At 59.4% G+C, this 22,744-nt stretch overlaps 1 protein-coding gene across 1 annotated transcript in view; it reads left to right on the top strand.

The window, feature by feature from the left end:
- The window catches only part of NDNF (neuron derived neurotrophic factor), a 28,413-nt gene extending 19,895 nt beyond the window's left edge, over positions 1-8,518 (top strand). The window contains exons 2-4 of the mRNA XM_084883434.1: positions 1,992-2,180; positions 4,578-4,702; positions 7,065-8,518. Coding sequence (XP_084739560.1) covers positions 1,993-2,180; positions 4,578-4,702; positions 7,065-8,449 — 1,698 coding nt within the window. The 5' untranslated portion in view covers position 1,992 and the 3' untranslated portion in view covers positions 8,450-8,518. The remainder of the gene's footprint in view (positions 1-1,991; positions 2,181-4,577; positions 4,703-7,064) is intronic.
- The last annotated feature ends 14,226 nt before the right edge of the window (positions 8,519-22,744 follow it).

The raw sequence follows: 22,744 nt of genomic DNA, 5'->3' as shown, positions 1-22,744 counted from the left end.
TGGGATATAGCCCTGGAAGTGGGATCACTGGGTCAATTGGGAATTCCATTTTCAGCTCTTTGAGGAAGCTCCATGCTGTTCTCCACGGCGGCTGCACCAGCCTGCATTCCCACCAGCAGGGCAGGGGGGACCCACGCCTTCCGTAGCGGGCAGTGACCACGCCTGCTCTTTGCTCCACGGCTCCTCACTGCACACTTTCCTGGAGAAGGCGATCGCACATCACGGCAGCTGTTCCGCTCCCCGGAAACACAAACACCGCCCACCGGCCCCGGGGAACTGTCTCAACACCTACCTCCATAACCTGACCTTCGAGTGGCCCGCCTTACTAAAATTAAATTACTAAATAGCTGGGGAGGGAATGCATGATAACATTCACCAAGTTTCTAAAGTCACTCGTGATAAATAGGGCGCAGTCTTGCTCTGGGGTCTTGGCTGGAAAGAAAGGAGAGAAGTGACGGTGCCCACATAGCAGAGTGGTCCGGGCATTGCAGGAGACCATGTAGGTAAAGCACAGAGAAGGGTGCGTGGCATGCAGCGTGGACACAACAAGACTTATTAATGTTGTGAACTCAAAACCCATCTCTTACACTCAGCTGATTGGATAGAGAGGAAGTGCTGCCCAGGGCAGCGAGGATGCTGGCGGATCCTCCACCATCAGACCTAGCTGGCTCCCTAACTCCGGGGCGGACCCGCATCTCCCAGGCGCCCGGGCCTGGGCAGCCGCATGGGCCTCCTGGGGCTGCTGCTTTGCCGTGAGCGGTTCTGGGGCGAACCCGCCGTGGCCGGCCCTCTCGGGCCATGCCGAGAGGCGTGCTGGCTCCACATCCCCCATCAGTGTGGACAGCGAGTCCTCCCATTCAGAGAGGCCGGCTTCGTGCTTGGGAGGCAGAGTGCCAGGTGCCACTGCAGAGCACGCTGAGCGCCTCCTCGAGGTGAAATAAGCATTTCTTAACAAACCGCTTTACCTGAGAGAACGCTCAGCCGAGCCTCTGCAGAAAGCACAGGTCTGTGCGAGCCTGGGTGTGGGAGTAAGAATACTACTGTCCACGGACAACTCTGAGTCGGGTGATGAGGAAGAACGCACACGACTGTGCAGGGCGCTGCCACGGGCTCGTTGGCTGGAGGCCGTCCTGTGCACCAAACGGGAAGCGGTGCTTAGATGTCAGATTCGGAATGCTTTTGGGAGGCAACTGATCAATGTCTCCTCTCCCCCTCTCCCTCTCTCCCTCCCTCCCTCTTTCTTCTTCCCTTCCTCCCACTCTCTCTGAAATCAACAAATGGCCGAAGCCGGTGTGGCTCAGTGGTAGAGCGTCGGTCTGTGGACTGAAAGGTCCCAGGTTCGATTCCAGTCAAGGTCATGTACCTTGGTTGCGGGCACATCCCCGGTAGGGGGTGTGCAAGAGGCAGCTGGTCGATGTTTCACTCTCATTGATGTTTCTAGCTCTCTATCTCTCTCCCTTCCTCTCTGTAAAAAATCAATAAAATATATTAAAAAAAATAAAATCAACAAATGAACAAGTAATTGTGTGCTGGTCCTTCCCTGGCCCTCAGCAGCACACAGTAGGTGTCAAACTCTGAGACATCGTCTGCAGGCGCCTCCAAGGACCCCACAGGCTCCTGCGGCTGTGAGATGGGGTTCCCCCTCTGAGCACCAGAGAGGCCACGGCACCGAGTGTCCTCTCCTCTTGTGGTCCTTTCCTGCCTGGAGTTCTCTTGCGTCCATCACCGAGACCAGGGTACACAGGCGTCCAGGAGTGTATCCGCGCACTCTGAGTAACCGCTAAGGCAGGTTTGTTAAAATACCTCGTTTTCACACGGAGCCGCCTGCTGGTACTCAGCGGGACCCTGTACTTCGGGGGGAAACCCAGCAAAGCTGTTGTCAGGATCGGGTGCTTGGCCCTGTGCGTGAGGCAGCCCTGACCTTCAGAGCTGAGGGCGGGAGCCCGCCAACCATGTCTGCCCGCAACACTGACGCCCCTTCCCGCCCCCAGGATGGCGCCCCTGCCCCTGTGGCTGCTGTGGCTGCTGCTGCCCCTCGGCCCGCGGGCCCAGAAGCTGCCCACCCGCAACGAGGCGCGCTTCCAGAGGCAGGTCCTCGACCAGGCCCTCTTCCAGGACTCCGCGGTGCTGCCGGATGGAGCAGAGGTCCGCGGCTACCTCTTCCGGGACACGCCTAAGAGGTACCCCTACACCCTCCCCCGACACCCCCTCCCCTGACACCCCCTCCCCCGACACCCCCTCCCCTGACAACCCTTCCCCCGACACCCCCTCCCCCGACACCCCCCTGCCCTGACACTCCCCTGCCCTGACACCCCCTCCCCTGACATCCCCCCCGTCCCTGGACACCCCTCTCCCCTGACACCTCCTCCCCGACACCCCCTCCCCTGACACCCCCTCCCCTGACACCCCCTCCCTGACACCCCCCTGCCCTGACACCCCCTCCCCCGACACCCCCCTCCCCTGACATCCCCCCCTCTTTGGACACCCCCTCTCCGGGCTCCTCGGAGTGTTGGCCGGGACACGCCTAAGAGGTACCTCGACACCCCCTCCCCTGACTCCCCCTCCTCACGGGCCATCAGGGTGTCAGCCAGCATGCGGGGCCTGGATGCTGTGGGGTTGGCCTCAGGCGGCCTGGCCGGGCCCTCTCGTGGGAAAGATGTGGAGCCGCTGCCAGCCCTCAGCGGGGGCTCCCGTTCCGGCCCACAGTGGCCTTCTGGGTGGTGGGCGATTTTTCCATGTCTTACCTTTGGGATGGCTGCTTTCTTTTCTTCAGGACAGAGGGCCATTTCCAAGGCGGGCTCTCTAGGATTGAAATGAGATTCATAGACACACACACACACACACACACACACACACACGCACACTCTATTCCTCAGCGTTGTGCAGTTACTCTTAGAAGGATAACACGACTCTGACCAATATCATCGGATTCTGAAAGAATCAAACCCAAAGGTGATAAACACGGACCCTGTTCGTTTACCTTCAGGCCAGCCTCTTCAAACTGGGCTCACGTAGTTCTTCCAAAGATCCTGACCTTTAAAAACGAATTATCTATGTATATAAAAGCCTAATGACCAGTCGCTATGCTGCTCACTGACCACCAGGGGGCAGATGCTCAGTGCAGGTGGTATTCAGCGTGCTCCCACAGCCAACCTCCCGCAGCCCCTCCCCCCAGCCGGCCGGCCTCCTGATAGACCTTGATGGCCCGCCAGGCCGAGGGACCCCACCCATGCACGAATTCGTGTACTGGGCCTCTAGCCCTATCTAATAAAGAATGGTATGCAAATTAACCATCACTCCACGACAAAAACAGCAGTCCCCATAGCCTCAAGATGGCGGCACCCAGCCCCTCAGCTCCTCTGCTGGAGTGTCTGGCCTGTCTACAGGAACAGCAAGGCTGGATCTGTCTCTGGAGAGGTTTTTGATCTGTCCGAGACACAGCAGACAGAGCCTGGACAGCAGGGCTTGGGGGCCTCCTTAGGCAGAGGGGATGGGAACACCCCCAGGCCCAGCAGGCAGAGCCAGGACAACAGGACATGGGGACTTCCTTAGTGTGTCAGTGTCAGGAAAGCCCCCAGGCCTGGCAGACAGAGCCCAGATAGCAGGGCACTGGGGCTTCCTTCGCATGGCGCATGGCGCATGGCAGTGGCAGGCAGAGAGGGGAGAGCAGGGCATGGGGCTTAACCTCCATGGCTGCAGCAAAACCCCAGGCCCACAGAGAGCAGAGAATCATGGGGAGTGGGCCTAAGCCATCAGTAGGACATCCCTGAGAGCTCCTGGACTGTAGAGGGTGCAGGCTGGGCTGAGGGGCTCCCGTGCACGAATTCCATGCACCAGGCCTCTAGTGTGTTACGTAATTAAGTATATATGCGTATACCCTTCATGATGCTGGTTCTATGTGAAGTTAGTTACTTTGTGTTACCCCAAACCCCACTCAACCACATTTCAGAAATAGCTTCTCTGTTTAGCTGGGGCATCCAGCATTCTGAAGGGATAGACTGTGCCACACCACCAGTGACCCTTTGTCCAGAGGCTGAGGTGCATCTTTCTTTCTTTTTAAAAAAATATATTTTATTGATTTTTTACAGAGAGGAAGAGAGAGGGATAGAGTGTTAGAAACATCGATGAGAGAGAATCATCGATCAGCTGCCTCTTGCACATCCCTACTGGGGATGTGCCTGCAACCAAGGTACATGCCTTTGACCAGAATCGAATCCGGGACCCTTCAGTCGGCAGGCCGACGCTCTATCCACTGAGCACACCGGTTTCGGCTGGGTCCTCTTTCTCTGTCACTTCACTTTGGGTTGACAGTGATGAGGGGAGGTGGCTCCCTCCCACTGGGGCCCAGGCAGCCTGTCACCCTCCGGTCCTCGAAGTGAACAGCCGAAGAGGGTCAGCGTCGTACAGGGACGGACGTGGCCTATGGTTTGGGCATCGCTTAGCGCTGCCTGGAGGACACGGTTTGTGTGAGTGAATGTAACAGATGAGGAGCTGACTGGTCTGTAAAATAAAACCAACCAGGGTCCGGGCCCGGCGGGCTCAGTGGACCCCGGTCTGATGGACGGCCCGCTCGGCAGGTATTTCTTTGTGGTGGAGGAGGACAACACCCCGCTGTCCGTGACTGTGACTCCATGCGACACCCCCTTGGAGTGGCGGCTGAGTCTGCAGGAGCTGCCGGAGGAGGCCAGCGGGCAGAGCTCCGGTGAGCGGGCAGCGGGGAGGGAAGTGGAGGGGAGAGCTCAATGGAGGGGGGGGTGCCCACAGGGGACCAGGAGGGGTGCTCAGGGGAGTGGGGGGGCTCAGGGGAGCAGGGGAACAGGGGAGGCTCAGGGGGGGGGGCTCAGGGGAGCAGGGGAGACTCAGGGGAGCAGGGCAGGCCCAGGCCCCACATGGTGGCTGTGGCAAGAAATGGCCTCTCCTCCTGGAGGTGCAGAAAGTCAGCGGTGCATGCAGGGGGCGCTAGCAATTCTCCATGGAGATGAGGGAAAGCGGGGGAGACACCAGAGGACAGGGTGAGAGAACGGGGTGAGAGGACGGGGAGGCACAGAGGACGGGAAGGAGGCACAGAGGACGGGGAGGAGGCACAGAGGATGGGGATGAGGCACAGAGGACGGGGATGAGGCACAGAGGACGGGGACGAGGCACAGAGGACGGGGATGAGGCACAGAGGACGGGGAGGAGGCACGGAGGACGGGGAGGAGGCACAGAGGATGGGGACGAGGCAAGGAGGACGGGGAGGCACAGAGGACAGGGAGGAGGCACAGAGGACGGGGAGGCACAGAGGACAGGGAGGAGGCACAGAGGATGGGGAGGCACAGAGGACAGGGAGGCACTGGAGGTCCATGGCCTTGGAGGAGGAAGGTCAGGGAGCAGGTGGGGGGGGGGGTGGAGGGTATGCCTGCCCCCTGCTCTGGCTGGGGGTTCCGTCTTGCCTGAGCTTGGAGCTCCAAGGAGAGAAGTGAACGCCCTGGGCTCTGAGTGGGTCTGAGACGCCCTGGGGCTGGGCTCTGGAACTCAGCGCCTGCAGTGACCCACCAACCACAAACCTCTGTCTCTGGGGCAGAAAGGGCTGCTATGTGGAGACAGCAAAGGGCGTCCGGCCCCTTAGTCTGGGCAGAAGCATGTCCCAGGAGGCACAGGGTGGGCAGCTGGAGGAGGTGCGATGAAGGTGACAGGAAATGGCTAAGAATCAGGGCAGGGGAGGATCCTGCAGGGCCGGGCAGTGCTGCCGGCAGGGACGAGGCCTCGGGCTGTGGGCCCGGAGATGTGACAGCTCCTGAGGGGAGGAGGCTGGGAGAGGAAGCGAACAGTCCTGCGAGGGCTGCTGATCTCAGGTTTAAGTACAGGATCCCCCCTGCCTGCCCCCTGCAGGGTGAGCTGGGAAAGGCGGGCTCCTCGGGCCAGCTCTCATCCCCACACCATCTCTGTGGCATGGGATTGGCTCCCAGCGCCTTCCCCGCATCACTCTGGGACCCGTGTTCTTGACACGGGACACGGGTGTTCTCACTGAGCTCTGCACGCAGGGAGCTCGCCTGGCGCCCAGGAGGGCAGGTTGGCGAGGGGCAGGCAGTGGGATGGGGCTGAAGGGATGATCCCATCTGTGGACAGATGGTGGGCATGGCTCTCGCTCGGAGGGCTGCCGTCTGTGACCTACAAGTTCCATACCGGGGTCTCTCCTGGGAAAGAGCGTAAAACCACCACAGCCTCACCCACATCTCAGCACCGCCTGTGACGACAGTCATAAACCACCCACCGTCTCACCCTCAGGCGGGAGTCTCACGTGGGGAAAACAGGGTCAGCAATGGAGGTCTGTCCAGAGGCAGAGGGACGCAGGCATGAAGAAGAATGTGATTCGGTGACAAGGAAAAACAAGGGTGAAAAATAGGATGTTAAAACAAATGAAGACTGGATGGGCATAGCCCAAAACCTTCAATGGGCTGCTCAGGACCCTGACTGGAATGACTTCTTATTCTTTTTAAATGTTTGTACTGACGTTAGAGAGGAAGGGGGAGAGCAAGAGAGAGGAACATCAGTGATGAGAATCATCTATCGGCTGCCTCCTGCACGCCCCCACTGGAGATCGAGGCCACAATCCGGGCACCTGGTCTGGCTGGGAATCAAATCCTAACCTCCTGGCTCATACGCTGTCACTCTGCCCATAGAACCAAGCCAGCCAGGGGGACTGGGAGGGTCTTTTTTTAAAAAAAATATGTTTTATTGATTTTTTACAGAGAGGAAGAGAGAGGGATAGAGAGTTAGGAACATCGATGAGAGTATCATCGATCAGCTGCCTCTTGCACACTCCCTACTGGGGATGTGCCCACAACCAAGGTATGTGCCCTTGACCGGAATCGAACCCCGGATCCTAGAGTCCGTAGGCCGACGCCCTATCCACTGAGGCAAACCGGCTTTGGCTGGGAGGGCTTTTTCTGCTTGTCCTGTGCTGCCCAGGTCTCTGCTAGCAGCAGGCGTGGCTGTGAGGGTGGGGGACAAGGGTCTGGAGCCCGGGGTTTGCAGGCAGCTGAGAGCCGAGCCCTGAGGGTCCCCTCTGCTCTCTCTCACAGGCGAGCAGGAGCCGGAGCCGCTGGAGCAGCAGAGGCCGCGGGCCTCGCCCGGGGCGGGCACCACGCTGCTCTCCTACCGCGGCAACGATGTGGAGGCCTTCGCGGCGGCCGGCGCGCCCGCGGGGCTGTACCGGCTGGAGCTGCTGTCCACGGAGCGGGACGCCCACTTCCGCGTCTACGCCACCACCACACCCGCGTCCGACCGGCCCTACCCCGAGCTGCCCCGCGACCCCCGCGTGGACGTCACGGCGCTGGGCTGCACCACGGCCACGCTGGCCTGGAAGCCCAGCCCCACGGCCGCCCGGCTGCGCCAGCCCGTGGCCTACTGCGTGGTCGTCGGCCGCGAGCACAACTTCAAGAGCCTGTGCGCCGTGGAGGCGCGGCGGAGCCCCGACGACGCCTTCATGGCGGCCCCGCGGCCCGGCCGCGACTTCAGCCCCTTCGACTTCGCCCGCTTCGGCTTCCCCCCGGGCAGTCCGGGCGGCGGGGCGCAGGGCCCCCGGGCCCGGCTGCCCCCCCGGCCGCCCCAGCCCGACCTCCGGAAGGTCTGCGTCGGGAACAAGACGGCCTTCACGGTGTCCGGCCTGAGGCCCGGCACGCAGTACTACTTCGACGTGTTCGTGGCCAGTGCCCGCACCAACGCCAGCACGGCCTACGTGGGCACCTTCGCCCGCACCCGGGAGGAGGCCACGCCCGCGCCGCTGGAGCTGAAGGACGGGAAGGCGACCGAGGTGTTCGTGAAGCGGCGGGGGGCCGCGCTGCTGCGGTTCGCCCCGGCGGCCTCCCACCAGAAGGTGGCCTTCCTGGTGCACGCCTGCCTGGACGCCGTGCGGGTGCAGGTGCGGCGGGACGGGCGGCCGGTGCTGTCCCAGCGCGTGGAGGGCGTGCGGCAGTTCCTGCTCCGTGGCCGGCCCAAGGCCACATACCTGCTGCGGCTGACGGGCGGCCGGCAGGGGGCGTCCGTGCTGAAAGTGCTGGCCACCACGCGGCCTGACAAGCACTCCTTCCCGCCCCTCCCCGAGGACACGCGGATCAAGGCCTTCGACCGGCTGCGCACCTGCTCCTCGGTCACCGTGGCCTGGCTGGGCACCCAGGAGCGGAGCAAGTTCTGCCTCTACAAGAGGGAGCTGGGCAGCGCCGACACCGACGGGCAGGGGAGGCGGGCGCGGAACCAGTGCCTGGGGCCGGACACGAGGGACAGGTCGGAGAAGGTGCTGTGTAAGTACTTCCACAGCCGGAACCCGCAGCGGGCCGTGACCACGGAGACGGTGCGCGGCCTCCAGCCGGGCAGGGCCTACCTGCTGGACGTGTACCTCATGGGGCACGGCGGGCACTCCGTCCGGTACCAGAGCAAAGTCGTCAAAACCCGCAGGGTCTGCTCGTGACCTGGGGCAGGAGCGTCGCCCCGTGGACCTGCCCTGTAGACCCGCCCTGTGGACCTGCCCCGTGGACCTGTCCCGTGGACCTGCCCCGTGGACCTGCCCCGTGGACCTGTCCCGGGGCCTCCAGGAGACACACGAGCCCGCCGCTGAGCGCGAGGGAGGGGGTCCTCGGGTGTCGGTGGGGTGGCAGTGTCCCCTCCAGAGGTGCGACGGGTCCTCGCGTGCCCAGGGTGCCGGTGTGTGATGTCACAGACGGACCCCCCAGAGGAGCCACCATCCCTGCCCCAACCACTGCATGGACTGCTTCTAAATTATTTTATTACCTGGACGTTGAAGAGACGCCACTCATTGCACACATCCCCCAACCTGCAAGCCAGTCCTCCTGATAGATGCTAGGATATATATCGATATAAGTTATTTTATAAAGTCCTGTTTTAAATGTCGGTGTGTCTGTGGTCGTAAACTATTCAGGTCTCACGTGGATGTGCCGATCGGATCCAAGCTCCGGTCGGCTGTATCGTACACGCTTCTCTGTGGAGCGAGTTGTTGATGTGCTGGTGTGTGTCTCCTGTGCAGAGCTAACACGTTCTATCCGTGTACATAAAATTAAAGCTATTACAGTATATTCTGCTCATTTTCCCAAGCAGCTACGCTGGTGTGTTCTGTTAATGTCTGTCCCCCAAAACCATCCATATGCACTTTGCACCAGGCCTGACCCTTTTTTTAAGGTTAAAGACGTGGTGTGTCCCCCTGAAGCCGCCATGGCATGAGAGACGGGTGTGAGGGTCTGAGCCTAGACCACATGTGTCAAACACAAGGCCCGCGGGCCAAATCCAGCCCGCCAGGCCTTGCAATGTGGCCCGCACCGCGCTGTCATCACTGCACTCCACTGTCAGTTTATTATGACATTGTCAGTTTATGACTGTTCAGTAAACCATTCGGCCCGCGATTTAGGCTGGATTTTAGATTTTGGCCCCTTCTCTGATTGAGTTCGACACCCCTAGCCTAGACAGTGAACAGCGCGCAGCTGTGAGCCCTGAGGGTCCGGAGGGCCGGTTTTCTCAGAACAGGACAGCCAGGCATGGCAGCTCCGAGCGCCCAGCAGCTCGTCCTGAGCAGCCCGGACGTCTCTGCTGAGAAAAAGCTTCTCCTTTAAGTACGAACCTGGGGTCCTTCCACTTGTGTCCTGCGTGCGTGTAACTAGTAATGGGAAGACATGCCAGAGGCGGCTGCTTTGTAACGTGAACGGTCCGATGCTTCTCCTTTCGACTTTCCATGAATCTTTAAAAAGTGATTCAGACGTCAGACAGAGCCGAGGCCGAGGGGCAGAGTCCGCGTGTCCGAGCCCTGGGAGGCCAGCCCCTGGCGGTCTCGCTCTCCGCACATGCTGCACACGAGGCCGTGAGACCCGGGACTCAGGCGGGCAGGGACCGGCAGGCGCCTGAGTTTTGTGGCTTCAGGAACACCTGCTCCCGCCCACGCACACAGTGCCGGCTCCACCTTCCCCAGGGGTGAGCACAGGTGCATTCTGTGAGGGGCAGATGGCTCTGGCCCTGGGGGTATGAGTGCTGGTCCTCACGCCCCCTCTTCCAACCCTCTCCCCACGTACGACCATCCAACTCATCCGTATTGGGACCAAATCAAAATGTGTCCCGTGTGCCTGTGCAGCACAGAAGCGATCCCTGGAATCACCTTCTATAAGGATGTGTGTGACCCGCCTAGACACTTGGATGGTTGAAAGTAAACCTTCAAAACTGATCATATCCCCGCCATGTTCACTCCTAAACGTTGAGCGTGGTGCCTTTGGAGGGAATCCACCATTTCCCATGACTTACACATTTATTCTTTTATAAAAAAATATATATATTATTGATTTATTTTACAGAGAGGAAGGGAGAGGGAGAGAGAGGCTAGAAACATCGATGAGATAGAAACATCGACCAGCTGCCTCCTGCACTCCCCCTACTGGGGATGTGCCCACAACCAAGGTACATGCCCTTGACCAGAATCGAATCTAGGACCTTTTGGTCCGTAGGCCAATGCTCTATCTACTGAGCCAAACCGGTTTCAGCCACACATATGTTCTCTGCCAACAAAGCGCTGAATCTACTTGGTGAACCGGAGGGGGCAGGCTCCACGCCCAGCCGGCCAGGAACCAGGCCGAGTCAGAATCACCGTGGGCGTCGCCAGCCACTGCGATGGGTTTGCTACGTGCTCTGGGCAAATCCAGGCATTCATTCATGCCCCAGTGGAGTTTGCTTTTTAAAAAGAGTAGGAAACAGGCCCAAGTGAGAGCAGAACCCCGATTCCTGTGCCCCTGTTAATGTTCCCCCCAGAAACCCAGGGCAGCTCAACTGGGCACACCTCTGTCTCTGCTCACAGGCTGGCATCTAAGCAGAACCAAACCCTAACCGGCATCGACCTTGAAGAAAGAGATCTGTGGCACCTCCAAAGCCACGCCCTCCCCGTGTGACACGGTGGGACGCCGAGAAGTCCGGCTGGGAGCTGGGCCTGGGGTGTCCCCCTGTTACAGAGAACTGGAATAATCACAAAATGCCGGAGAGTTTGGAGTCACATTTCATTCACCGGAGGGCTTAGTGAAAATGGATTCAAATTCTAAGCAAGGCTACACACAGACTTGCCTTTTTATTAAAGAGCGAGCCCCATGGGCATTCAATGGTTATCTCGTGCTGGCCTTGAAAACAACACAGTTCTATCCAATTAAAAAATGCACCTGGCATGGCATTGAGAGTATGGGCATATCTAGTCTCTGGCCTACAAGGTCAGAAGGCTAAGTTTATCTTCCTCATTATTCAAGCAGGCTAACGCAGGCTAGAAAGCAAAGTTACTTTTTTAGAATAAGAGGCCATCTAAAACCACAGCAGAGAATTCCAAACAGCAGTTTTACAAAATAGGGGTTGGCCTTCTCACCCCCGTGAGGGCTCTGGGGAAGGGGCGCTGGCGGGCTCAGCCATCCTGTGGGCTGGTCCGTGGGGTCGGGCTCTGCACACCCACGCCCTGTTCTCCCAGAGTTCCGGCCAGAAAAGCAAACAGGTTCACCCAGGCTTCCCTGCTCTGTGGGAGGTGGGCCGTGGGAGGGGGGCAGAGAGGAGATGAGGAGGGTATGGTCCTCCCCATTTCTCTCTCAGAGGGGCCTGTGAGGGCTAACGTGGCTCCACTGCATAAGGTTTGGGATTCTGCCCGACACCCAGCCTCCCTGGGGATTCTGACCATTGCCGGGGTGGCTCTGCTGGTTGGAGCAGCGTCCCCACGCCCGGAAAGTTCTGAGTTCGGTCCCAGGTCAGTCTGGGCACGTAAGGGAGGCAACCAGTCATTGCCTCTCTCTCCCTTCCTCTCTCTCCAAAGTAAATAAACACGTCCCTGGTGAGGAGTTTAAAAATGAGTAATTAACATTGTCTCCCGTGATAGACACTTGGTTCCTGGGAGCAGCGGGCCATGTGTCTGGGGAGGATTCCCTTCATTTCTGTTTGTTTACTTTCCTCCTCCTCAATTCTGAGAAACAAACTTCATAATCAACGTTCAGAGAGGAAGTTAATCAGAACGGCATTTCATATCCACCCCCGGAGCTCCTTCAAAGATGTTGTTAAATATTCAAAGTGAAAACGGAACAGCAGGCCTCCGGCGATGAACAGCGGCTCTGAGGCCAAGGCATCGGGCACGGCTTGGTCTCCGGGGGCACGGGCATGGTCTCTGGGGCCCGGACATGGTCTCCGGGGGCCCAGGCATGGTCTCTGGGGCCCGGGCACGGGCCGGACACTGATAGGATGGGGTGGTCGCGGCCGTCCCTCGGGGAGAGAGGGAGGGACTCGTACCAGCGGGGCCGCTGGTGCTAGGAAAGACCCATTGGGAACAGGAATAAGAGTGAATGTTCTCACTGGCGCCCCATGCCACAGGGAGACACATCAGGAGAGCTGAGGGCCTGCGGGAACTCGCTGGGAAGGTGGAGTCCAAAGGTTCTGACCAGGGGCACGTGAGTCTCTGTGGACAGAGGTGCCCCGGCCTGCAGACTGCGGAGCGAGGGCCTGAGGGGGGTGACACAGAGATAGGGCAGGCAGGTGTGGCTATGGGCGGTGAGACTCTGTCAGCACCACCTAGGAAACATAACCATCTGCCAAGACCAGTGTGGCTCAGTGGATAGGGCGTCAGCCTTCAGACTCAAGGGTTTCAGGTTCGATTCTGGTCAAGGACATGTACCTTGGTTGCGAGCACATCCCCAGTAGGAGGTGTGCAAGGCAGCTGATCGATGATTCTCTCTCATCTATGTTTCTAACTATCCCTCTCTCTTCCTCTCTGTAAAAAAAAAAATCAATTAAAAATATATTTAAAAACAAACAAACAAACCCACATAACCATCTTACAACTAAGAGGCAAGATGAATGTGTTGCTTCGAGTCCAGAATTATTGTAAGAACCTGGTGAATTTTCAGCACAAATTTAAAAACATCTGCCGTCTCTCTTCTTGGTAAGCAACCTGTCAAGATGAATATCCAAACAAGCCCATACCCATTCCTTGTCCATAGTCAATTCTCCACGTCGTCCCTCCAGCTTCTATAAACAGGGAGGCTCAGGGTGACAGACATACGATCTGTGTACTGACAAGACCCCGAAACGTCCATAGTCAGTGACAGCTCGGACAGGTTCTGCTCTGAGAGAAATTGTTTGTAATAACAGAACCATGTTAATGCCCAGTCGGGGGAGGGGGTCAGTCCCACCGCTCCCTGTGGGATGACTCGGACCCAGGGGAGGAGGCGGTCTGTGGGCGTCTCTCCCACAGGCTGGAGAGCTGGGCATGCCCGTCGAGGAGCGGCTTGCAGAGGCGAGGGGACCCTGGACAACCGTGGCCGTGGCCTCCCCCAGGCCGAGCTGTGCTCTCCACCGACCCCGGGGCTAATGGAGTGGCTGTGGCTCAGCCCCTGGCACCCACAAGCAGCCCTGGCGACATGGAACTCCTTTGGCTTTTTCCGGACGGGCCCAGAACTGTATGGAGGCGGGTGAGGAGGCAAGTGAGACAAACAAGCACACGTCCGCTCTTAACTGGCCAAATGCAGCTCCAACAGGTTTGTTTCAGTAAAGCTTCAGTTTAAAAAGATTAAAATTATGAACAACAAATACATAACTATCAACAAGTGAATCTAAAAATCAAGTGAATTAAAAATCTGATGTACAGAATAAGCTGGTGAATATAACAGAATCAGGGGCATAGAAAGGGAGTGGACTGACAGTTCTCGAGGAAAGGGTGTGGGGGTGAAGGAAGAGACTGGACAAAAATCGTACGCCTATGGATGAGGACAGTGGTGGGGGTAAGGGAAGAGGGTGGGATGGGAACCAGGTGGAGGGGAGCTATTGGGGGGGAAAAAAAGGAACAATTGTAATAATCTGAACAATAAAAAATTACTAAGTTAAAAAATAAATTAAAAAAAGAAAAAAAAAAAGAAAAACATGTTTTTAAAGAAATCCGGGCTCCCTTAGCCGGCTTTCTAAGTGGTAGGATTGAATACCCTCCCTGTTAAATAGACCTTAATGTTTTTCCTCCACACCCAAACCAGGGGTGGCCGAGTCTTTCCTTTTCCCATCCCACACATGGCCCGGTTCCTGCGGGTGAGCCACGCGTGGTCTCCGGGTCTGGGAAGGGTGCAGAGGTACGAAGCCAGGTGAGACCGCGGCATCAGCATTTAAATCTCTCCTGTTTGTCACGTGCCCTTGACCCATGGCGGGAGCCATGTGCTGAGCAAACGTGGCCGCCCAGACCCTGCGCCCAGGACCGGGCACGCGTGGCAGGGGCGGGGCTGAGGCTACAGTGCGTGCTCCAGTCGGAGGTCCGGGCCCGAAGCACACGCTGCTGATGCTCGGCCATGGGACGCGGTTCAATGTCACCGAGGACCCGGCCGTCCGTACCGCCACGAAGCCACGCCGCCTCCCACGGCAGGAAGAGGAGGGGCTTCCAGAGGCCACTGGCCTGTCTCCTCTCGCTGCAGCCACGAGCTGGTGGAGCCGGACAGCCAGGCGAGCGGAGCGCGGACGTGGGAGCGAGTGCTTTTAACTCCGCGCCTGGAGCGATCTTCCTGGGAATGAGGAGGACCGCTGAGGTGCCGTTTGGAAAAGCGGGGAAACCAAGGCCTGGAAGCCGACGGCCGGCCAGGCCTGCGGAGCGCAGCCCCGGAGCCCGGCCCCAGAACCCTGATGCCTCCGAGAGGAAGCCGGCCGAGGAACCAGAGCACTGAGGAGTCCGTCCTGGCGCAGGGTCGCCCAGTGGGTGCTGAGCGGGTGCTGAGCGGGTGCCGAGTCTCTCCACCCCACCTGCCCAGCCAGTGGGTGCTCGTGAAGTGGAGTCCCCAACAAGGGCGCACCGAGGGGCAGATAGCCACAAGGAGGAAGGGATAAAGCCTGGTCTGACACACCAGTAATGGTCATTGGCGGGTCAGCATGGGTGGCCGGAGACAGGAGAGATCATTCCGGAAGCGTGGCCAAGTCCCTCCGACCATGCCGAGGTTCCATGTCACCGTGTCTGTTCTCTGCCGTGACCGTGCTTGGCATTTGCTCATGACCGAGAATGTGCTGTATTGCTTACATATATTATAATAGACTGTGTCGGTAATAGGCTGCCAATAAACCTTTATTCAATGCTTTTGTGTTTTCTGGTTTGGGCTGTGTTTTGCCTTCTTTTGTCATTTTTAAAAAAATCTTTATTGTGGAAAGTATTCCATAGGTCTCCCCCCTGCATTAATCTCGTTGTCATGGTTTTTAAAGGCAGATGGTTACTGAGCCTCAGGAGTCTGGCCTGGGCTGCAGTCACACCCTAAAGGGAGGCGTGGTGCTGCTAACCCCTGACAACTCTGAGAGGCAGATGCTGCCACTGCCCACACGTCACCGACAAGGAAACCAAATGTCAGAGAGGTTAGGTCACCTCCCCAAGGTCACACAGCGGAGGAGGGGGCAGCGCAGGCTCCAGGGCGAGCCAGGGAGGGCGGAGGCAGAGTCTCAGCCCGGCCTGGGGGTTCTCCTAAAGCCCGCGGACTGTGCTCACTGTCTGAAGCCCCTGCGTCCGGCACGGGAAGAGCTTGCTGCTGATGGTTCCCCGGTTCCCTTCCCTTGAATGCTCCCTGCGTTCTCGGCCCGAGGAAGCCCGCCCAGCCCCGCCCAGGCCCGGCTGCAGGCTGGTGAGCCCTCCCTGCCCGGGGCAGGTGCACTGGTGGCGGGGCCCAGGCCGCCCCTCAGAGGCCAGTGTCCGTGGCCTTGGCCTCGTGGCCGACCCTCCCCTGCTCTTCCTGGGACGGGGCGAAGGGGAGTAGGTCCCTGCTGCCCCCTTTCCACCTTAAAAATAGATTTTCCTAATTCCTGCAGCCAGCACGGCCAACCCAAAGGCCGCCCTGGGCCCAGTACACGAGGTCTGAGTGTGTGGCCGCAAAAAACAAACGTTTCCGTGTTCATAGAAATGGAGGTTTATTCCTATAGAGACGCACTGAGCACAAAGGGCTGGAATAGATGAGTCACCGTTCACACAAAGTGATAGAACATTTTACGTTTTTTCTTGAACATTCACTCACCAGACACTGAATAACTGCACAAATTAATCAGAGTAACACAAATAGACCTATTTCTCTTGTTCTCTGAGAGCGAAATATTTCCTGTTGCAAACATCAAACAAGTCAGTCCAAGACCAAGGATGTGGCCACCAGCTGCTAGAATATTCGCTGCTGGTGTCAGTGGAGAGAAATGGTGCGCCTGCGTGTAAGGTGCGTAAGGCACATGAAGGCAGCCTGGTTATAGGAATGAGTAATTAGGGAACACTGTAGTTTGTTATTAATAATTATGTAAAACAGGACATTGTAAAAATTAAGTTATGAAATTTTTATTAAAACATTTCTTACAAACCCTTACATTGTATGGGCTGCAAAGATATTCATTGTGGGCTGCACGTGGCCCGTGGGGTTTGAGTTTGACATGCAGTGGTGCTGTCTACAGTGATGTTTAAAAATGGCATTGGCAGAACATACAAAATGTGTGCCTTCCTCTAGTTCCGTTCCCAAAGAAAGCGGCAGCGACCGGCTCGCACTTCTCACTGTCCTTCCTGGGGATCAAACGGGGAGAGACACTCAGTTCGCCTCTGGCTTTCTCTTTGAACTTGCTGTTCGGCCCAGGTTCCATGACGCCGGACCTCATTCTCTTTTTAAAACATCGACTCTCCCTGGACATTCTTTCCGATGTGCCGCGGGCATGTCAGTGTGAGCACACTCCAGTTACACATGACACATGGTGAGAGCACACGCAGGTTACACATGACACCATCCTCATTCCCAGCAGACCATCCCCTGCGCCCTGTGGTCACTGCTGCCCCTGAGCTTCCTCTCCGTGATGGACACTCGCTGGGCCCTGGGGAGACACCGCAGGCCGATCGCCGGGCCCTCCCGGGCGGCCACAGCCCAGCTCGGGCAGGAATTCTGGGAGTCCGTTTACGGCACCCCGCCTTGGGAGCTGGGAACCCTCCGTATCTGACTGGCCCCGCACCCCTCCCCCACCAGGCACTCCCTGCTCCCCCTCCTTCCTCCAGTGAGGAGCCCGCGGGCTCAGTAAGGATGGCTGGACTCTCAGTCAGCTTCTGTCTGCGGACCCATCCCACCTGCTCGTGCCCGGAGATCCCCTCGTGTCTTATAGAGCCAACCCGTCTTCCCTCCCGCAGAGCCTACTGCAGCGCCCCTGCCTCCTACACCCCAGCCTCCAGCACCCCAGCCTCCAGTGCCCCCAGCCTCCAGCACCCCAGCCTCCAGCACCCCAGCCTCCAGCGCCCCCAGCCTCCAGCACCCCAGCCTCCAGCACCCCAGCCTCCAGCACCCCAGCCTCCAGTGCCCCAGCTTCCAGCACCCCAGCCTCCAGCATCCACAGCCTCCAGCGCCCAAGCCTCCAGTGGCCCAGCCTCTAGTGGCCCAGCCTCCTGCACCCCAGCCTCCTGTGCCCCAGCCTCCAGCACCCCAGCCTCCAGCACCCCAGCCTCCTGTGCCCCTGCCTCCTGCCCCCCAGCCTCCTGCCCCCCAGCCACCAGCACCCCAGCCTCCTGCACCCCAGCATCCAGTGGCCCAGCCTCCTGCACCCCAGCCTCCAGCACCCCAGCCTCCAGCACCCCAGCCTCCTGTGCCCCTGCCTCCTGCCCCCCAGCCTCCAGCACCCCAGCCTCCAGCACCCCAGCCTCCTGTGCCCCTGCCTCCTGCCCCCCAGCCTCCTGCCCCCCAGCCTCCAGCACCCCAGCCTCCTGCCCCCCAGCCTCCAGTGGCCCAGCCTCCAGCTCCCCAGCCTCCTGCACCCCAGCCTCCAGCACCGTGATCCTGACTGTGGCCTCCTGCACCGTGGCTTCCTGCGCCGTGGCCTCCCCGTGGAACAGGGGGCAGCACTGCCTCTCTGTCACGTAATCAAACGCGTCCAGACTCTGCTGCCTCCCCAGCACCCCTGGGAGGGGCCCCCGAAATAGGGACTGCTGCTAAGGAGCAATGCACAGGGTTCTAGGAACCAAATAACGAGGTCCATGGGAGCTCAGACAACGTGACAGGCCAGGGGGTGCAGAATTCTCGTTAACTTCCGTCATCGGCATTGCGTGGGGTGGTGGGCGCTGCTGCTCCACGCCAGCCAGGTCCTCCTTCAGCACGGGCAGCCGGCCTCAGGTGGACACTGTCCCCAAGTCCGTGTGACACGGAGGGGGTGACACAGAGGGGGTTCCACCCAGGTCATCTGGCTCCTCTCTTCCTCTCCCCTCACAGCCCGTCCCCACCCCCGAATCCAAGGAGCCGGGACCCAGGCTCTCAGTGAGTGCTTCGTCCTCCTGTGGGGAACGTGAGGAAGCAAAGGCCATCCCCACCCAGGGCCCTCCAGGGATCCGTCCTGGCATGGGGAAGGTCACAGGTCACCACCTCCAGGTATCCATCCCGCCTCAGGGAAGGTGACAAGTCACTCCCTCCAGGGATCCGTCCTGCCTCGGGGAAGGTCACAGGTCACCACCTCCAGGGATCCGTCCCGCCTCGGGGAAGGTCACAGGTCACCACCTCCAGGGATCTGTCCCGCCTCGGGGAAGGTCACAGGTCACCACCTCCAGGGATCTGTCCAGCCTCGGGAAAGGTCACAGGTCACTCCCTCCAGGCCGAGCTCTGCCAGCCGCTCAGGAGAGCTCAGGGGGCTGAAGTGCTGGCCACAGAGGGCAGGCCCTCCGGGGTTTGGCTGTCTTATGTCCCCACACTTCGTCCTGAGGGCACTGAGCACACGCCTTTAAAACCACCATTTCGGCCCTGACCAGTTTGGCTCAGTGGATGGGGCGTCGGATGCGGACTGATGGGTCCCAGCTTGATTCCGGTCAAAGGCATGTACCTTGGTTGCGGGCACATCCCCAGTAGGAGGCAGCTAATGGATGTTTCTCTCTCATTGATGTTTCTAACTCTCTATCCTTCTCCCTTCCTCTCTGTAAAAAAATCAATAAAACATGTTAAAAACAAAACAAAAGAAAAAAAAACCCTACCATTCCGTGCTTGTTCCAAGTTCTGGTTAAGTGAAATTAAAGGTAAAGAAAAGACTCACGGGGGTCTGGGGAGGACAAGAGTATGCCCTCCCCGTGCGCTGGGGGCAGTGTGTGCAGTGTGTGCAGTGTGGTCAGTGTGGGCAGTGTGGGCACTGGGGGCCTTGTGGGCAGTGTGTGCAGTGTGTGCAGTGTGTGCAGTATGGGCACTGGGGGCCTTTTGGGCAGTGTGGGCAGTGTGGTCAGTGTGGGCAGTGTGGGCAGTGGGTGCAGTGTGGGCAGTGTGGGCAGTGTGTGCAGTGTGTGCAGTGTGGGCAGTGTGGGCACTGGGGGCCTTGTGGGCAGTGTGGGCAGTGTGGTCAGTGTGGGCAGTGTGGGCAGTGGGTGCAGTGTGGGCAGTGTGGGCAGTGTGTGCAGTGTGTGCAGTGTGGGCAGTGTGGGCACTGGGGGCCTTGTGGGCAGTGTGGGCAGTGTGGGCAGTGTGGGCAGTGTGGGCAGTGTGGGCAGTGTGTGCAGTGTCGGCAGTGTGGGCAGTGTGGGCAGTGGGTGCAGTGTGTGCAGTGTGGGCAGTTTGGGCACTGGGGGCCTTGTGGGCAGTGTGGGCAGTGTGGGCAGTGGGTGCAGTGTGGGCAGTGGGTGCAGTGTGAGCAGTGTGGGCAGTTGGGCAGTGTGTGCAGTGTGGGCAGTGTGGGCACTGGGGGCCTTGTGGGCACTGGGGGCCTTGTGGGCAGTGGGTGCAGTGTGGGCAGTGTGGGCAGTGTGGGCAGTGTGTGCAGTGTGTGCAGTGTGTGCAGTGTGTGCAGTGTGGGCAGTGTGTGCAGTGTGTGCAGTGTGGGCAGTGTGGGCAGTGTGTGCAGTGTGGGCAGTGTGTGCAGTGTGTGCAGTGTGTGCAGTGTGTGCAGTGTGGGCAGTGTGGGCACTGGGGGCCTTGTGGGCAGTGGGTGCAGTGTGGGCAGTGGGTGCAGTGTGGGCAGTGGGTGCAGTGTGTGCAGTGTGTGCAGTGTGTGCAGTGTGTGCAGTGTGGGCAGTGTGTGCAGTGTGTGCAGTGTGGGCAGTGTGGGCAGTGTGTGCAGTGTGGGCAGTGTGTGCAGTGTGTGCAGTGTGTGCAGTGTGTGCAGTGTGGGCAGTGTGGGCACTGGGGGCCTTGTGGGCAGTGGGTGCAGTGTGTGCAGTGGGTGCAGTGTGTGCAGTGTGTGCAGTGTGTGCAGTGTGTGCAGTGTGTGCAGTGTGGGCAGTGTGTGCAGTGTGGGCAGTGTGTGCAGTGTGGGCAGTGGGTGCAGTGTGTGCAGTGTGTGCAGTGTGTGCAGTGTGTGCAGTGTGTGCAGTGTGTGCAGTGTGTGCAGTGTGTGCAGTGTGGGCAGTGTGGGCACTGGGGGCCTTGTGGGCAGTGGGTGCAGTGTGGGCAGTGGGTGCAGTGTGGGCAGTGGGTGCAGTGTGTGCAGTGTGGGCAGTGTGTGCAGTGTGGGCAGTGTGGGCAGTTGGGCAGTGTGGGCAGTGTGGGCAGTTGGGCAGTGTGGGCAGTGTGGGCAGTTGGGCAGTGGGTGCAGTGTGGGCAGTGTGGGCAGTGTGTGCAGTGTGTGCAGTGTGTGCAGTGTGGGCAGTTGGGCAGTGGGTGCAGTGTGGGCAGTGTGGGCAGTGTGGGCAGTGTGGGCAGTGTGTGCAGTGGGTGCAGTGTGGGCAGTGTGGGCAGTTGGGCAGTGGGTGCAGTGTGTGCAGTGTGTGCAGTGTGGGCAGTTGGGCAGTGTGGGCAGTTGGGCAGTGGGTGCAGTGTGGGCAGTGTGTGCAGTGTGTGCAGTGTGGGCAGTTGGGCAGTGTGGGCAGTTGGGCAGTGGGTGCAGTGTGGGCAGTGTGTGCAGTGTGTGCAGTGTGGGCAGTTGGGCAGTGTGGGCAGTTGGGCAGTGGGTGCAGTGTGGGCAGTGTGTGCAGTGTGGGCAGTGTGTGCAGTGTGTGCAGTGTGTGCAGTGTGTGCAGTGTGTGCAGTGTGGGCAGTGTGTGCAGTGTGTGCAGTGTGTGCAGTGTGGGCAGTGTGTGCAGTGTGGGCAGTGGGTGCAGTGTGTGCAGTGTGGGCAGTGTGGGCACTGGGGGCCTTGTGGGCAGTGGGTGCAGTGTGGGCAGTGGGTGCAGTGTGGGCAGTGGGTGCAGTGTGTGCAGTGTGGGCAGTGTGTGCAGTGTGGGCAGTGTGGGCAGTTGGGCAGTGTGGGCAGTGTGGGCAGTTGGGCAGTGTGGGCAGTGTGGGCAGTTGGGCAGTGGGTGCAGTGTGGGCAGTGTGGGCAGTGTGTGCAGTGTGTGCAGTGTGTGCAGTGTGGGCAGTTGGGCAGTGGGTGCAGTGTGGGCAGTGTGGGCAGTGTGGGCAGTGTGGGCAGTGTGGGCAGTGTGTGCAGTGTGGGCAGTGGGTGCAGTGTGTGCAGTGTGTGCAGTGTGTGCAGTGTGTGCAGTGTGTGCAGTGTGGGCAGTGTGTGCAGTGTGTGCAGTGTGGGCAGTGTGGGCACTGGGGGCCTTGTGGGCAGTGGGTGCAGTGTGGGCAGTGGGTGCAGTGTGGGCAGTGGGTGCAGTGTGTGCAGTGTGGGCAGTGTGTGCAGTGTGGGCAGTGTGGGCAGTTGGGCAGTGGGTGCAGTGTGGGCAGTTGGGCAGTGTGTGCAGTGTGGGCAGTGTGGGCAGTGTGTGCAGTGTGTGCAGTGTGTGCAGTGTGTGCAGTGTGTGCAGTGTGTGCAGTGTGTGCAGTGTGTGCAGTGTGGGCAGTGTGGGCACTGGGGGCCTTGTGGGCAGTGGGTGCAGTGTGGGCAGTGGGTGCAGTGTGGGCAGTGGGTGCAGTGTGTGCAGTGTGGGCAGTGTGTGCAGTGTGGGCAGTGTGGGCAGTTGGGCAGTGGGTGCAGTGTGGGCAGTTGGGCAGTGTGTGCAGTGTGGGCAGTGTGGGCAGTGTGGGCAGTGGGTGCAGTGTGGGCAGTGGGTGCAGTGTGGGCAGTGTGTGCAGTGTGTGCAGTGTGGGCAGTGGGTGCAGTGTGGGCAGTGGGTGCAGTGTGGGCAGTGTGGGCAGTGTGCAGTGTGTGCAGTGTGGGCAGTTGGGCAGTGGGTGCAGTGTGGGCAGTGTGTGCAGTGTGTGCAGTGTGTGCAGTGTGGGCAGTTGGGCAGTGGGTGCAGTGTGGGCAGTGTGGGCAGTGTGTGCAGTGTGTGCAGTGTGTGCAGTGTGTGCAGTGTGTGCAGTGTGGGCAGTTGGGCAGTGGGTGCAGTGTGGGCAGTGTGTGCAGTGTGTGCAGTGTGGGCAGTGTGGGCAGTTGGGCAGTGTGTGCAGTGTGTGCAGTGTGGGCAGTTGGGCAGTGTGTGCAGTGTGTGCAGTGTGTGCAGTGTGTGCAGTGTGTGCAGTGTGGGCAGTTGGGCAGTGGGTGCAGTGTGGGCAGTGTGGGTGCGGCTGCAGCAGCCATCGGCCTGTGAGGAAGCAGTGGGCTCAGCCGTGGGAAATGGACACTGAGCGTGTCAGCAGTTCGGAGACAGCCTCCCCCTCACAGGGGGCCACTCCCCGTGGTCAGGAGCCTGCGCGGAGGTGATTGTCAGAGGCCGGTGGATAATTAACCCTGCAGGCGTCCCAGCCACACTCCACCTACCCCAGAGGGCGGGCGGCAAACTCCTTAGTCAGCAGAGCCAAATACCAACAGCACAACGATTGACATTTCTTTGGAGAGCCACATGTTTTAAACTTTAACTTCTTCTAATGCCACTTATTCAACATAGTCTCGCCCAGGCTGTGGTATTTTGTGGAAGAGCCACACTCAAGGGGCCAAAGAGCCGCTG

This window comes from Pipistrellus hanaki, assembly GCF_964339955.1.
Source record: "Pipistrellus hanaki genome assembly, chromosome: 5".
NCBI lineage: Eukaryota > Metazoa > Chordata > Mammalia > Chiroptera > Vespertilionidae > Pipistrellus > Pipistrellus hanaki.
The sequence above is the reverse complement of the archived record's forward strand: the minus strand, read 5'-3'. Positions and strand labels throughout refer to the sequence as shown.